This window comes from Cnephaeus nilssonii (assembly GCF_951640355.1).
Source record: "Cnephaeus nilssonii genome assembly, chromosome: 10".
In the NCBI taxonomy this organism is placed as follows: Eukaryota; Metazoa; Chordata; class Mammalia; order Chiroptera; family Vespertilionidae; genus Cnephaeus; species Cnephaeus nilssonii.
Window position 1 is genome coordinate 71865729 of NC_137081.1, and position 17913 is coordinate 71883641.

A 17913-nucleotide genomic window follows, 5' to 3' on the forward strand; every position below is an offset into this window, starting at 1 on the left:
AAATATATTTTATTGATTTTTTACAGAGAGGAAGGGAGAGGGATAGAGAGCTAGAAACATCGATGAGAGAGAAACATCGATCAGCTGCCTCCTGCACACCCCCAACTGGGGATGTGCCCGCAACCAAGGTACATGCCCTTGACCGGAATCGAACCCGGGACCCTCCAGTCTGCAGGCCGACGCTCTATCCACTGAATATTTTCTTTTGCAAATGAGTTTTAGGGATTTTATTATTTTATTGTTAACTTAATTTTTCTTATTATAATAATAAAATCATTGGATTACAACTGTTGGCAGTGAAATGCCACCAGAATGTTACTGGCAATTGACCTCAGTTTTGCAACCTCGATATTTGAGTACTGGCTAAGGAAGAATTCAGAGCTAAGACTCAAATACAAACAAAAGTTTATGTAGAAAATCACAGAGGTAGAAGAAGTGAGCCATGGAAGAAATGATCCAAGTCGGCTGTGTGGATTCAGGAAGCAAAAGGAAGGCCCTTGGAGCTTAGGAAAGGAAAGGCAAGGGAACACACCTGGAGGAAGAGAGAGGAAACGTTGTGGGCTCGCTGCAGAGAGAGAGAAGTGCACCCTAGGGAAAGAAAGGGGGGAGAAAGGCGCGGGCATGCTTAAGGGAGAGTGCATGTGTGCTGAGTCCTCCATCCTGAGGGTTTTATCTGTTCTCTAAAATTGTGGATCTTAGGGAAGGTCCCAAGAGAGGACCTTCTTGAAATATTCATCAGCTTTCCAGGTGTATCCGTTCAGAGTCATGGTCTCTACTGATTGATATTCACCAGGGCAGAGGGTCATTTTTCACTGCAGCTGGACCTGATGTCAGCCATGGTGTCTCCCTGCCTGGCCTTGCTGCTTTTCTGGGCCTCGAGCTGCAATACAACTGAGGCCTAGATGTTACCTGTAGTTTGACCAAAACTGTCACTGTGATCAACAGACCCAAGACTTTGTTCCTAAGATTATTTGATGTGGGTCAAAACCTCATTGTCTTCAGGGCTTGATGCTTAAGGGAATGATTGTGCAAGGGCTTGAGTGGGAGTCATATGAAGCTATTCTTTCAGCCACTTGTTCCTCCTTTAAGAGGATCTATCCCATGACTAACAACATGCTAGGGGAGGAAAGATCAGGGGGGTTCTGAACTACATGACCAGTGATATGAAAGGCCAGGGGGTCTAAACCTCATAACCAGTGATATACCAGGATAGCAAAGGTCACCTTGGGTGTGAGGTCTTTGATTTCCCAGTTTTTCCCATTGCTAGGCACTTGGGGCCTTCCTGGTACCTGGACTGTTGCTCCTACTCTGCTCATGCCTGTCTAACTACCTACCATACAACCAGATGACTTTCTTATATTTATCCATGGGAATATTTAAGCCAACTAAAGAGTTTGTCACTCCAATCTATGGCTACTGTTTAACCTGCAACAGAACAACAGGGACAAATCTCTATGAAGCATTGAATTTACTATCCTATAAATGCATCCTGAACTATATATGGATACAGCACAACTTTTAATGTTGTTTTCAAATAATTTGTCCAGACTTTGCTACATTCTTAAAATCTATATCAACTTTACCTATGCACCTAGATTATGAGATTTCGATTCACATAGAGAGAATATGTTCAGAAAAAATTATATTTCAAATTAGTAATATAAATGGCATCATCTGAATTCAACCTGAGTTATGTTAACAGAGTTTATTGTCTTATATATAATTAATAATAATATAATATTCAAATAAGTAATTTACAAAGCATTTTCACTTTAAAAAATGTGGTTTTATAGAACATGATTGGGTATTATAGAGTGTAGAACCTTATTATCTCCACACAAATGTTAATTTGTTAAACAAATCCCATTGGGCAAGTCATGGATTTATTCATTGTTGGTTTACTTATAGTTAAGCCTTTTGGCAAATTCCTATGTGGACACTATATAACTAGGGTTTGGAGAAGCCTTAATTAAAATTTATAAGTTTATGACAGTTGTGTAAGACTATAATATTTGAACAAAGAAATATCACCAATTAATTAAAAGCACACATCTGAGAGGCATAATTAAAATTTTGCATGTAGGAATGAGTTTTTCCCTTATTCCTTAAGATTTTTTTAATAAAGAAAACTAAAATATAAATTCATATAGGAAAGTACTGCAAAATTAAATGGTTTGACATTGATTATACAACAAGGATCCATGTAGTTAATTCCTATGACCTGCTCATTAAAGGATAGATTTAAGATAAAGTTTGCCTTGGGTAACATATTGGAACTGATAATAAAGCATTGAAATATTAAGATATTTAATTACAAAAATTATAAAATGATTTATTATTTTTTATTATTGATAACATTTTGAAATTTATGTGATTAACTATATTTACAATTAATTTTTACTTTTATGCATATTTATTATATAAGGTATGCTAGTAGTCATACTGTGCAATTTTTCTTACTCATAGGTTTGTTATTTAGGCACTTAATATTTCTGTCAAAATAAATCATGTTTTCTACACAGTTGATTTATAGAAATGTAGAGGAGGGTTTGTAAATTTGGGACAATATAACAAAATACTCCTACTCATAAAGTTGGAGTTGTGCAAAAGGGAGAGCAATTTTAATTTGGGAAATTTGGCAAGACATAAAAGCAAAACTGACTAGGTGAAGAATGGGCAGTGCAATTTTCTATAGTTGGTGATATATTTGTATCCAATTATTTCAATGAATACGGTAAGAAAGCAGAAGTTTTCATTGTAGCTCTCGCTTTCACCAAATCTGTAGAAATTCTGTGAAATGTTTTTTTCCCAGAAATAAAGCAGAAAAAGACAATGCTGATGTAAATCATTATCTTCTCACTGCAGTGGGAAGGGTCCTTAGAATAATAGGTGAGTAGATGGAGAGAACTTTGCCACTCATTCATTCAAGATGATTTTTTCCAGGCCACTGTTCCAAATAGAATAGTAGCATATATGACTGCCATCAAATTTGACTACCCCAAAAATATATGCTAAAAGGGAAGTATTGGTAGAAACTTTAGACACCCTCAAAGCATCATGGAACTGATGCCAAAACATATATACTAGTGTGTCTTAAGTCATATATGTACCTAGGATAGAAAGTACACAATCTTGATAAAGGTGGGCATACATTTAAACGGCCCATCTTTGCTTTTCTTTCATTTCTTTTTATTATATCAGGGCTGTTTTTTAATTAATTTATTAACTTATTTATTTTCCTTACCTGAGGACATTTTTTTTCATTGACTTTTAGAGAATGGGGAAGGGAGGGACAGAGAGAGAGAGAGAGAAACATTGATTTGAGAGAGAAACATTGATAGGCTGCCTCCTGTAAGCACCAGGATTGGGGCTGGGAATCAAACCCATGCCCTATTGTATATGGGAATAGTCTCCTACCAGCTGAGCCACACCAACCAGGGCATAATAAATATTTTAATGAAAATAAAAATATAATAACCCCCCATGTATCTATTGCCCAGTTTCAATAATTATCAAAATTTATCTAATTGTTTCAACTATTCTCCACCTAACCACTCCATATACTTGTTTACTAGAGTATTTTATTTAAAGTAAGTTCCAAACATCATGTTATTTCTCCTATTAATACTTCATTGCTGAGAAATAACTGTGATGCCATCATTACATATAACAGAATTAACATTAAATTTTTTCCCCTTAAAGGCACCTTCCACTCCCTTTTTTGTGCACTGATTTACTTGAGAAAGGAGAAGGGACATTTTAAAACAGGGAGCAGGCTGACTCCCCTGAACCCATTGATTAACAGTAACAAATATGCCATAACACAGGGGTTGGCAAACTTTTCCATAAAGAGATAGATAGTAAACATCGTGGGTTTTGTGGGCCACATGATCTCTGTAGGTGTAGTGGGAAAGCAGTCATAGATATAAATGGGTGACTGTGTGCCAGTGAAAGTTTAGTTACCAAAACACACAGTTGGTTTTGGTCCATGAGCTATAGTTAGCTAACCTCTAATATAATAGGAAGTTTACAGCACCATGTATGAAGTAGTCTTGTCAAAAAAATTGAACCTGCATCAGATCAAAGCTCCAGGGTGGAACTCACTTTTCAACAAATACTGTGATGAAGGAACCAGTTAAATGACATGCAAAATTTAGAAGGTGGGACATTCTAGAGGAGGACTAAATCTCCTTTCTAAGTAAATCAGCGTTTCTAATTTAAATTGAGCTTGATGTCCTAGCTTTATTAACATTGATATTATTTATGTTTAGGGAGTGCTAAAAGCTGAGTATTTAATCCTACTTGCTTTATAAGAATCCAAGAAAATATTCAGTTGAAAACATAAAATTGCAAACTTAAGATAGCATACAACAAAGGAAACCATTAACAAAACAAAAAGACAGAGTTCTGAATGGAAGAATATATTCACCAATGATATGTGCAATAAGAGATTAATATTTAAAATTTATTTAAAAAATCATACAACTAAACACTAAAAAACAACAACAAATAATCAAATTAAAAAATGGGCAGAGGACCTGAATAGACATTTCTCCAAAGATGACATACAGAGAGCCAATAGACATATGAAAAGATTCTCAATGTCACTAATCATCAGCTGCCGTGGCTTAGTAGTTGAGTGTAGACCTCTGAACTAGGAGGTCCCGGGTTCAATTCCCAGTCAGGGCACATGCCTTGGTTGCAGGCTCAATCCCTAGTATGGGGCTTGCAGGAGGCAGCTGATCAATGATTCTCTCTCATCATTCATGTTTCTATCTCTTTCTTCCTCTCCATTACTCTAAGAAATCAATAAAAATATATTTAAAAAATAAAATAAATCTGACTTGAGCAATGCATACATATTGAAAAATCTGACCTCTCTCTTGAGAAAACAAAGGGAAGTAATCAATTAAGACACATTATTTTGTATATGTAAAAAAAATTAAAACTGTAAACCCTGTGAGGGATTGGAAGGTGACTTTATGACCTTTCTTCTTTGTTTGTTCTTGGTGTGTTGTTGTTGTTGTTGTTTGGTCATGTATTGGTAGAATTAGAAGCAGTGAGTGTAGATTTCTTTTGAAAGCATTTAAGGATGTACCAAAATTTGAAGTTGTACAAGGAGAAGCACATGACAAAGATTGGGTGTGCTTTTTTGTTATGTGTGTATTGTGTGAGTAGGATTAAGCATATTTAGAAGGTAAAGAAGGAACTATCCTTCAAAGTTTGAAATGTTGCAGTCTGAGAATAAAGTTAATGGAGAATTTCTGCTCTATGCCATCACTACTATGCAAACAAATTTAAAATTTAATTTTATCTTAAATAAATAATGGCATAAAGTGTGTAACTTAAGAACATTTTCAGAATGATTTTCCTAGACTGTTACAGTACCTTTGTAGACACAGTCAGTCATGCCTATAAATGGTGAATGTCACTCAGTAAAATAAGGATAATCATATCTAAAAATGTAACAGTGCTTTCCATATTTCTAACACAGTTAAAAATGTGTTGCATATATTATCTCATTTATTCTATATAATTTTACACAATAATGCATGAGGTGGATACTGTTACTACCTACTTTTTACACACAAGGAAATAAGCAGAGAGGTGATATTTGCCCATGTCTCACAACCAGTAATTGGCACATATAGTTTATAAACACTGACAGACAACCTACACTCCTCAGTCTGAGCTGAAAATGCTATAGAAACTAGACTATTAGAGCTAGCAAATGGTTCCTGCCCGCCTTCCTCGGGTCAATCGGTGCTCTTCCTGATTGTGCTACCCTTGTAGGCTGTCAACGCTCTGCTCCCGGCTGTGCCTTAGTCACTGTAACTGTGCTGTTTCCTTTTCAAATGTCAAAATCAAATCCAGCTACCTAAAAACCTTTCTAAATGAACTCTGTGCCACTGGTTAGGGTGTACCCAGAGAGAGTCTTGAAAAAATTAGATGGAGCCCATGACAAAATTCTGCAACAGATGGTCCATTTCTCATCAGCAAACAAAAGATCTGCTGTACCATCACCCAGTTTCTCTCAAGTTAGAGAACATTCCCCTGAATATGAAGAGATTTCTACTTGTCAAAAATAAATCTTCTCTTCAAAGGAAGAGGAACGGGAGCCTTTTAAAAATAATTCAGCCAGACTCAAAATGATGTAGGCATATGCCAGCTGCGGGACAACCTGGCCACTCTTCCTTACTTTCCAAACAGCTGTAGATGAGATGAAAGCAGGGTGTTGTGTCTCTGAGTGGCGGGGATAGAGGGATTTGCAAGCGCCTTTGCAGCGGGCTGTGTTTGTTTATTTCTAACTTCTATCATTTACTTTTTTCACACCTGACTTTAAAAAACAAAGAATAATAAACTGGAAAGTAATATAGAAAAAATTAAATCTAGTGGTTTCAGTTCTCTCTATGCACTTGTTCTAGTTGTTCTAATGCAATCATTTTCTTCTGTTTTTTTTTCTGTACTGTGTGTTTCACAATTAACTCCTGTGTATTTGTGTTCCTGTTTGTATTTTTTATTTCTCTGTAAGTCATTCACTGGTTCTTGTAGATGAAGAGGTATCCCTTCTTTTGTTCAGGGTTTTCATTTTCCCTGGTAACTGTGCTCCAACAATAACCAAAGGACTTGTATGCATGCATATAAGCATAGCCAATGGACACAGACACTAGGGGAGTGAGGGCATGAGCGGGGAGGGGGAGGGGAATGGGGAAATAAGGACACATATGTAATACCTTAATCAATAAAGAAAATAAACTATTTTCTTTATCTTCCTACCAACATTTATTCTATTGTTTGCGTCTTTATGTTTCACCTATTTTTGATTAAGTGAAGGTATTTTCTAGGTATGTAATCAACAACTGGAAAATTCACTACCATTATAAGAAAAATCTTTATCTATAAGTTTTAAAGCCATTTTCTGGTAATGAAAAATGCAAGGTTAATCAGCTCTTAATGTATATAAAATTTATCTTGTTTATCAACCTATTAATAAGCATTTATCTAGCCACTAGACTAATATCATTTATAAATAATTTAAAGCAATACTACTCAACATAAAAATGTATATAATTTTCTTCATCAAGAAGCAATAGCTTCTAGCATGTTTAAGTGTGTGGAGCCCTTTCAAAGTAAATTAAATAAGTAAATTGTGAAACTTCAATTTATTCCTTCTCTTGGAAATGCAGGTAGATTTTATTTGGAGACATTTTATTCACCTAAGAATGCTTTTCAAAAAAAGTAGAAACATAGAATTGTCCTTCATTATAGAATATAGAATCTATGGCAATAAAGAAAACATATCACTTTCATACCTCAAGCCTTAAGCATTATACTCATGCATTTTTCTGGCCACTCTAACTATGCTTTATTTCCACAAAAGTGAGAGGAGATTGTTGGATATTCTCTGATGTTAGCAACTCTGTCATTTTCTGAGTTCTAGTTCATTGAGATCTATAACTGAATTTCTTTCCTATGCTATTTGATGTTATTATTTTATATTTGTACAATTTCTAAACCTCATTCTTTCCCCCTTACAAATGATAGCCATTCATTTAGTTTTGTTTTGTTCACCACATCTACAGAGCTGGTTCTGCACTCAATTTTCTACTTGGTTCTTGACAGTCCAGGCAGTTAGAGAGACTCATTCCTGATATAGCAGTTAACTGTTATGTTCAAAACACCTTAAAGGATTGTTCAGCTTTCATTGCGATGTTAGTTCCCACAGAGCAAATAAAGAAAAATATCCAAAGATGATCCATCAGATTTGCTATTGTGTACTGTTAACATTAGACTTCTAAATCATCTTATCAGACTAGAAGTGACAGTCCTTACTATGAAGAAAAATATCAAAATGAAATAAAATAGGACTGTGTAAGTGCTTATATCTAAACACAGTATGTATATTTAAATCAAATAAAATATCATTCATACATATTAGTATAGATGATATGCCCACTTTAAGTTTATTAAAATATTTTCATAATAAATGTAAGCTCTATTTTATGTAGATCCAGCAATAGTTGGTACATGATTAAACATGGGGAAATATAATTTTCTCTACTTTATCTTCTAATGACCAATACAATCTGCATTACCACATGAGTAGAGCAATCATAATTGAAAAGGCAAAATGGGCCAGGAAAGAGTAATACAGAGAATTATGAAAGCACTTTAAAGCATAAAATATTTCTGTGTATATATAATTATGTATAAAATGAGCTCTGCTAATTTTGCCAGATGTGAACCTGAGTTATCATTGAATCGAGGCATCATGGGAACAGTGGGAAACTGAGACCCAAAGAGGTCCCATTACTGCCTCAAGTCACATATTTAAGTAAGAGACTACTAACTTTGACCAGAACGCTGGCTTCCTGATTCTTATGTAGTGAAGACTCCATGAAAATAAACCATTTTAGTTCAGTAATTTCCTTTTCATTACCTTTTTCCAATAGGGAGACCCACCTGCCGCTGTGCGTTGGGGTTCACTGGACCAAACTGTGGCAAGACGGTCTGTGAGGACTTTTGTCAGAACGAAGGGACCTGCAGTGTGACTGCTGGGAACCAGCCTTACTGCCACTGCCCGCCTGAGCACACGGGGGACAGATGTCAGGACTGTAAGTGGGAGCCGCGCCAGGCAGCATGCGTTAATGTTCACATGAAGAAGCTTCCTTGTTACCTCGTCTGTATTTTCTACATTATCTCAGTTGCAGCCACCCCATTTTTCAGTTTCAGCCAGAGTCACCTCAACTCCAATAATTCTTTACATTCTTCTTTATCCTTCTCTTAAAGATTCTATGTTTCTTCCTCCTCCAGCTTAGATTCCATGGCCTATCATTATAAGCATTCCCTTGTATCCTCCTCCACTCCCTTGTTCGCTCTTCCCTTCTGTTGTTTTTTTTTTTCTGGAAATTCATAACGTGGTTAAGTCCCATGTTCCCTCTTTCCTGAACTGGTGCCCTGTTGCTAAATGAAACTGAAGAAAAACATAGTCATACTCACTGGTCTTAGTTGAGTTTTTTATCACTAATCTCAAATGGATATTTACTGTGACTTCTTAGTGTATTTCACTAATCAATTGACTCTCCTAAATGTCTATGTCATATTCTCTCTTTTCTCCTCAAACCTCCAGTACCTGCTCCCCAACTTTACTCTCAGCTGAAGACAGCTGTCTAAAGAGAACTGCCACAAGTTTCCACCTCAACACCCCTCAACCTACTTTGTTCTATACCCCCACACACTGCCTTCCTTCTCGTGGAGAGGAACCCCGCGCTATGTCAATGCTACACTACTCACTCATACACTATTTACGTGTAGCTACTCATGGACACATCTCTTACCACTGCCCCTCCTTCCTCCTGCTTTGTCAGTGTTTTCCTTTCTACCTGGTTTTCTTTTTTCCTTTAAAAACCTTACCTTTGACCACATCCCTTTCTAGCTACAACTTTATTAACTTACTCATTTTTAATAGTAGCATTGCTTTTAAGAGTTGTTATACTCTCCAATTCTTCTATTTTTCTTTTGACTCTATCGCTGTTGGCTTTTTATCTTCTCTGTTCTGCTGAAACATATTTTATCAAAGTCAAGTTAACTAATTTATTTTCATGTTATTCATGTTTTTATACCCAGTGGTCATTTTTCAATTCCTATTTTACCTCTATAGTCAGCACTTAATCACTTCCTCCTTAAAACACCTTATTCGCTTGTCTTTATTTTTACTGGTCTCTTCATTTCATACTAGTTTTACTGGCTGCTTTTTTGCAGGGCTTTTTGCTGATTCCTCCTTCTCCTCTTGACTTTTAAATATTGGTGTTACTTGTGACTCTGCCTTCATATTTCTTTTTATTCTAAAACTAGAGGCCCAATGCACAGAAATTCGTGCAAGAGTAGGCCTGCATTCCCCCAGCTGCCGGCACTGGCTCCCCTCTGGCTGCTGGCAGGCACCTGGGACCCGGGCTGCTTCCCTCCAGCCCTGACTTCGTCCAGAAGGATGTCCGGTCTAATTAGCATATTACCCTTTTATTATTATAGATAGTCACTCCTTGAGCCTGTGACTTCTGTAAAAATCTGCACATTAGAAAGACCTCAACAGGTTTAATAAAATATAGCAATGATTTTCACTCAGTGAAACATGCAATACCTGACTGTTTAGTAAGGGCACTGACCTCTTTTCCCTTAGATTGTCAAATTGGAAAAAAAACAACAACAACAAAAAAAACACACAACAGCCAACACAATAGTTGTTCAATGCGAATGATTCAAAATTATACCTATTTTTCATCAGATTGGCAAAAACATATATATATATATATATATATATATATATATATATATATATATATATATAATTACATTTTTATTGATTTCAGAGAGGAAGGGAGAGAGAGAAAAAGGTAGAAACATCAATGATGAGAGAGAATCACTGATCAGCTTCCTCCTGCATGCCCCCTACTGGGTATCGAGCCCATAACTCCCTAGGCATCTGCCCTTGACCAGAATCAAACCTGGGACCCCTGGGACCCTTCAGTCCACAGGCCAACACTCCATCCACTGAGTCAAACTGGCTAGGGTAAAAATATATTTTTTGATGTGCCACAGAATTTTATTAATTAGTTTATGTGTGCCACAAGATGAAGAAGGTTGAAGATCGCTAAAAAATAGTTTCCCAAGCATTACCTATGATTTTGATTCTCTTTGCCTGTAATGGGACATCTATATTATTTAAAGTTTTCCAGATGTTTTATATATGTGATCAAGATTGAGACCCACTGCCTGGATAATTTCAACTAATTACATAGCCTTTTATACCATCCTACCTAATAAAAGGGTAATATGCAAATTGACTGCACCTTTGCTATGCTCAAGCCATGCCCACCAGCCCAAGCCACGCCCACCAGCCAATCAGGGTGAGTATGCAAATAAACCCAACCAAGATGGCTACAGCCACAGAGAGCAAGGTTTCCCAGGCAACAGAGGAAGCCAAGCTTTCAGCATGCCCTTGCCAGGCCTAATCCTCCACTCAAGCTACAAAGTTTCAATTATAGAAGGTAAACAAATTCAAACAGAATGGTGGCAGCCACGGAGCTGGAGAGACCAGGCCAGGGTTGCCCGCGGCAATGGAGGAAGCAAAGCTTTCCACACACCCTGGCTGGGCCCAGGCCTCCGCTTAAGGCTACAAAGTTTCAATTATAGAAGGTGAATTAACCCCACAGAAATGGCTGCAGGCCATGGAGCATGCAGGAGGCTTGGCTCTGCTCCAGGATACAAAGTTTCAATTGTAGAAGGTAAATAAATTCCAGATACCAGGGCTTCTGATTGGGTCGCCAGGAGGCATGGCTGGCCTGCAAACCACCACAGGCATCTTGCTCAGGCCGCCCCATGCCCCAAGGGAACCTCCACCCTGATCCGGGACACCCTTCAGGGCAAACCAGCTGGCCCCCACTCCTGTACCAGGCCTCTATCCTATCTAATAAAAGAGTAATATGCAGATTGACCATTACTCCAACACACAATATGGCTTACCCCATGTGGTCAAAGATCCTGCCCCCATGTGGACACAAGATGGCCACCACAAGATGGCCAGCAGGAGAGGGCAGTTGGAAGGCACCCAGCCTGCAAGGGAGGGCAGTTGGGGGTGATCAAGCCTGCAGGGGAGGGCAGTTAGGGGTGACCAGGCCGGCAGAGGAGGGAAGTTGGGGGCAAACAGGCTGGCAGGGGAGCAGTTAGGCATCAATCAGGCTAGCAGCGGAGTGGTTAGGGGGTGATCAGGCTGGCAGGCAGAAGCGGTTAGGGGCAATCAGGAAGGCAGGCAGGCGAGCAGTTGGGAGCCAGCAGTCCTGGATTGTGAGAGGGATGTCCAACTGCCCGTTTAGGCCCCATCCTACTGGGATCGGGCCTAAACGGGCAGTTGTACATCCCTCGAGGGGTCCCAGATTGGAGAGGGTACAGGCTGGGCTGAGGGACAGCCCCCCTCCATGTACAAATTTTGTGCACCGGGCCTCTAGTCCAAATATAAATATTTCCAAATTTATGTATCTAGCTAAACCTAGCTTTTGAGTAGCAGATTTTTATATTTAAATGTCTATTCGACAGCTTGACTCATTTCTAAATTAACCTGATATTCTCACCCCAAAACTCCTCTACCATAGTTTATCTTATGTCTATAAAGTGAAACACCCAAGTTAAAAAATCTTGGAGTCATATTTTACTTTTCTCTTCCTTTTATACTCCACCTTCATTCTCACTTTTACCTTTAAAATACATCCCAAAATTGAACACTTTCCGTTGTCTCTATTCTCACTACCGTCATTGAAGTTACTAGCATCTCTCATCTGGATTAGTACTGACTGATCTCTATGCATTCCCTCTGTACCCTCTGTCTTTTCAAAAGAGCGGACACATAAACCAGTTGTACATTCTATCAGACATTTTTAAAAAATGATTTTTCATCTCAATCACATTTACTGAGATCTTTCTATATCCAGGAACTCTTGCAATTACTTCTTCTTTTTTTGCATTAATTTGATCAATTCATTTAATTTAGCTAACGAACACGGTATTGCCTTTGTTTGCATTTTACAGAGGAGGCGACTGAGGAAGCATAAAGAGCCTCCCAAAGATAACAGTGTTAGTAATTGGGAAAGCTAGAATTCAAACCCAAACAATCCACTTCCAGGGCCCACAACCTTAAACGTTATTTAACATTGTGGTCTCTGTATCATTTGATGTCATTGAGTCAGTCCTCATGGCTCTCTCATCTCTTTCCTCTCATAGTATTCAAACACAACTTCCATTTACTACTCAGTTTTGTTTAGTTTTCTTTCTTGCTCCATTATTCTCAAAGTCCTGAATGGGGTCAGTACCAACTACTATCTTGAATAATGCAAATGATCATTAATATCCAAGCTATCTTTGCATCCTCTTTTTTATTCTAATGAAACCATATCTATCATAGTTCTTTATATGTCAACTTCCTTGACACTGTGACTTTCTCATGCCATTCTCTTCCTCTGAAATGCATTTTCTTTGGATTCCTATTAACCTTCATCCCTCTATGCCCAATCTATCTATATGTATCTTTCCAGCTTAAACACCATTTCCTTTTACAAGTTGCTCACAGTAGCCCTCAGTTTGAATTAATCTCTTTCTCTTCTTAATTTTAAAGTTACTGGTTCTTTATCTCTTTCTGACTCTATTCACTTTTACCTGGTATTATTGTGATTTGTGTCATTCTGACTTGTCTCAGAAGACCTCCTTGAGACTACACTCGGCAGTGGCATTTGTCAGATAAGCAAATGAGAAAAAAATAATCATAACTAAACAAATGAGGTTGTTTAGATATGAGATCATAAAAGAACTATCTATCCAATGTACAAAAGCTGTATGTAATCAGGATACAACAATATTGATTTTTAAAAAATAAGTTTTAAAAATACTATGAGGCCATCATCACAGCAGTTTGAATTCTTAAAAAAGAATAAATTCAGCCACTTATATTTACTTGTCAACTTAACAGAATCACAGTCTGAAGTAGCTTAATGCATTGTAAAAGCCTACATTATAATTTTATTATCACTATTAGTAGTCATAGCACTTCCCACCTTTCACTGTAAAGTGCTTATTAAAATTAACCAATTAATCCTTAGACAGAGGTTAAATAACTTGCTCAAGATCCCAAGTAGTGATATTATAGTCAGAAATGGACCCCAGGAGTTGTTGATCAAGATGTCAACAAACATTCCTGAAGTATGGTGATGCTATTCTTTGGCAGCAAAATATAATCTGTGGACAGTTTCATTAAAATGATAAATCCAACAGCTGACAAAAGCATAATAAACTTAGGATCTATTACATGTGAGCTGGCAAGGTTCAATGGACCTGATGTTCTGTCAAAATTGTATCTTACATATACAAAACCTTCTCTCTATAAATGAAGGGATGACAGAATGGTTCATTACAATGCCTAATTAAAGGTCCATTAGTGGGAGGTAAAACATCAGTTCTTAGTTGTGCTGAGTAAAAACATTTCACAACCCTAATGGCAATGTAAAATCTGGAGGTCTGAAATGCAAATTAATTTTAACAGCAGCTCCCAGGGAGGAGAGACAGAGATAAATAATGGCAACAGTAAAATTAAGTATTCTTTAAGTTGTTCAAGGGCAAATATAACTCCATTTGATGCTATATTGGAGCAAGCATTCTTAGTATACGTTTGTTTTTTTTAAAAAAGCATGGCATTTTACATTTAAATCTGAAAGTTAACTATGAGATCAACAATACCTAGGGTTATTTGTAATTAAATAATAATGACATTAGGGCGAAAGGGACAATGTGGACCAATTCAACCTGTGTCTAAGAGCCAGGTATTCAAATCAAATGGCAATCTGTTCTGTCATTGATATTTTCAAAGTCCTCTAGTGATCTGCTTGGGGAACCATTATACTTTCCATTAGAATTCAGTTTATTGGAAATGTTCCTGCGTGGCTAACACCCACTGGTTCCAATAAGTGCAGACATTAAGTAGCATCTCAAGTTTGTAAAATTAGGACTACCTGACAGTAATCCAAATGTAATTGTTGCAACTAGTATTAGAATCATAGTCTAGCAAGTAACTTATAAAAGTTATGAAATATAGATGTGAGCCTATCATGATGATGTGATGGATTATTTTTACCATTTGCTTTCCAAAGCAATTTTATTCCATTAGTCAGCCAGTGAGTGAACATATTTTGGTGTTTACAATAAGCCTATCACTAGGTTAAAAACTGAGGAAGCAGTGATGTGAGAAAGAGTTCCTGCCCTCAAAGGGCTTACAGCCTTTTGTGTGATTCTGAAGATGAAACAAATTATTATGTGACAGTTTCATAAAACACAGAGGATACCAGTACCCAGGAAAGAACATAGAATTCAGCCTATTGGAAAGACTTCTCGAAGGAAGCGAACTCCAAGCTGAGACCAGAAGGAAGTAGAAGCTAACCGGGTGAAGAGAGGGAAGAGTGAGTGGAAGAGCATTTGCAAAGACCCAGAAGGGAAACCTTTTGAATTTTATCTTTTCTGTTTCTATTAGATTTTCCCAGGGGAGGTCTGGCAAGGGAAATAACAATCACTGAACATGTAGAATGTATTGGAACAGAGATATGTGCTGTTACACATCATTTTATTTGCTACATGATGGTTTAACAAATGCTCATACAACCCTGCGAAATTAGTATTATCAGTACAACTTTACAAGTGGCAAGAAATAAGATTAAGCCCTTCTTCCTATCTGCCAGGTTAGAGAACATAATAGTCATAATTTATAGCCTTGTGAGTCTGAATCCCAAAGTAGGCTTCTCCTGGTATATTTTATTATTGTTTAAAATGGATGGACCTGGAGAACATTATGCTAAGTTAAATAAGCCAGTCAGATAAAGACAAGTACCATAGGCTATCACTCATATGTAGAATTTAATGAATAAACTGAACTACAAAGCAAAATAGAGACAGACTCATAGATAGAGAGCAGTCAGACAGCTCTGGTGTGTGTGTGTGTGTGTGTGTGTGTGTGTGTGTGTGTGTGTATGGTGGGGGTATTGGGAGTAGAGGAATTGAACAAAAAAGAAAAAAAGAGAGAGAAATCATGTACATGAACAACAGTGTGGTGATGCAGGGGTAGTCAAGGTGAAAGAGGGCATAGAGGTCATACATAGTGATAGAAAAATATATGTCTGCCCCTTCTACTCCATCTTTTTAGACTCATTAGGATAATGTTCACAGCTCAGTTGGCACACTGGCTCAACCTGGTTGTTTCAAGTTTCTACTCCATTGAAAATAGTTGTTAATAAGAATTTTAAACTTGAGCTGATTAAGCTCAAATAAAAGAGATCCAATGACTTTAATAATGAAAGAAATATAAAATAGAATCTTTTCAGTGCTACTGTTAGTATGAAGGCCAATTAGAACTAAGCTAAAACCCCAAGAAAATATCCTGACATGAAAACGTTAAATTACTCAGGACTAGTTATTTCTTAAGTATCCAAGTATTGAAGATCTTAGAACACTCACACCTAGAGTGATAAAGCATTTGGAGCCTTAGGTACTGAGTGTCTCCCAAATCTTTTTCTCTTGGCGAGAAGATAAGCACTACATTCATGTAGACTCTTATCATCTCACCTGGATTACTACAACACTTGTGCTCTTTCCTATGTGCTCTTTCTTCCAACCTTGGAAACAAACCATTCATTGTTTCTAACATGTACCCCCTTTAACTGTTTATACCTCTTTCTCTTTACACATGGAATTCTTCATGTCTGCTAATGCCCCCACTTTGTCTTATTAACTTCCCTTTGTCCTAAGACATTCACTTTCACACTGTATTAATATCATCATTCATGTTCTTGACTCTCTATCTTACTAGAATATGAAACAGGCCATGGTGCTTTGCATACCTCATCAATCTTGGGAGTTAACTCAATGCCTGAACTTAGTAGATGGTATTAAGTACGTGAGTGAATGTTAACCAAGTAGAAGGATCCTGTTTTCGGCCTAGGAGGCCGTTATTTTTTCTGTGCTCTTACAAGATCTCCCTCAAAAGGTAGTGCCAGAGTTCTGGGCCATTTTTACTTAATAGTTCATTGAGTTCCACACTCCGTGAAAAACTTTGTGCTTGTGTTTTCAGTTTGAAAAAAAATAGTTTAAAAATAGAATTGAGTTTGAATTAATGTGTGTGAAGAAAAATAAATACATGTCACCATGGTATAGAATGGTGACCTAAGGGTAAGATAATGTAATAATTTTATCATTTAATTCTAGATGGTTGAGAGGACATTTTCAGAATTATGAAAATATTGTTGAAGATAATTTGATCTAGTAGTAAAAATAGAATTATTAAAAATCTATTTTTACTGTATGTTATATCTTCTTTTAAAGAAAACATAAAACTAACAAAGAGGCAAAAGATTTAGAAAAAGTGTGCTTATCTCTAATAATAAAAGCATAATATGCTAATTAGACCGGATGTCTTTCTGGATGTCCTTCCGGACGAAGCCGGGATGTGAGGGAAGCCCAGGTCCCGGGTGCCAGAGGGAAGCCAGTGCCGGCAGCAGGGGGAAGGAAGGCCTACTCTTGCATGAATTTCGTGCATTGAGCCTCTAGTATAAAATAGAATTTATTGGAAACTTAAGTAAATCCTTCAAAAAGATAGTTTGTCATATGTGATTCAAAGTACATATACTAATTATTAATTTATTCAGTTGTGACATATATGTATATATTAAACACTTATGGATATTATTTATTATTCTAGGTATTGGGGGACACATCAATATAAAAACTCTTTGAAAACACTTGCCTACATAAGTTTTGGTGAATAAAACAAAACAAATGGCATATACTTTACAATTAAAAGTCAGTCAAAGCTGCAACTTAGAGATGAATGAGAAAAGAGCTGTCAAAGATCAGAAATGGATTTTATTCCTTTCTATTTAGAAGCATAACATTATATGTCACACTATTAAGATTCAAGTTCCAATGATATGTTTATGAAGTTAAATATGGATGAACTTTTATCTCTGTGATGTAGCTTATACTTGGAATTTTAGTAATTATGTTTAATAATTCAGTAAGTATTACTAAAAAAAAAAAAACCTTTAAAAAACTTTTATTACTCTTGCTGGTATTATAGCAGCAACTTTTTTTAAAAAAAATTCCAGCTTCACTTGATTTTGAGATAACCCAATCTCACAATAATCTTAAAACAGTGCTTTACCATAAATTATGACGAGGTTGGATGGTCTGATCTACTTTTATGCCACATTAGCACTACCAACGGGTATTTAGCCTTCTTTTTCCAACTTAGGGAAAAGTTAATATACAAAAAAAGACAGTTTGAAAACTGTTTAATTGAAGGCAGAAAATAACCTGTCATACAAGTCATGG

At 36.9% G+C, this 17913-nt stretch overlaps 1 protein-coding gene across 1 annotated transcript in view; it reads left to right on the forward strand.

The window, feature by feature from the left end:
- Positions 1-17913, forward strand: part of LRP1B (LDL receptor related protein 1B) — a 1721287-nt gene that overhangs the window by 1644044 nt on the left and 59330 nt on the right. The window contains exon 84 of the mRNA XM_079782447.1: positions 8454-8615. Within this exon, the coding sequence (XP_079638573.1) occupies positions 8454-8615 (162 nt within the window). The remainder of the gene's footprint in view (positions 1-8453; positions 8616-17913) is intronic.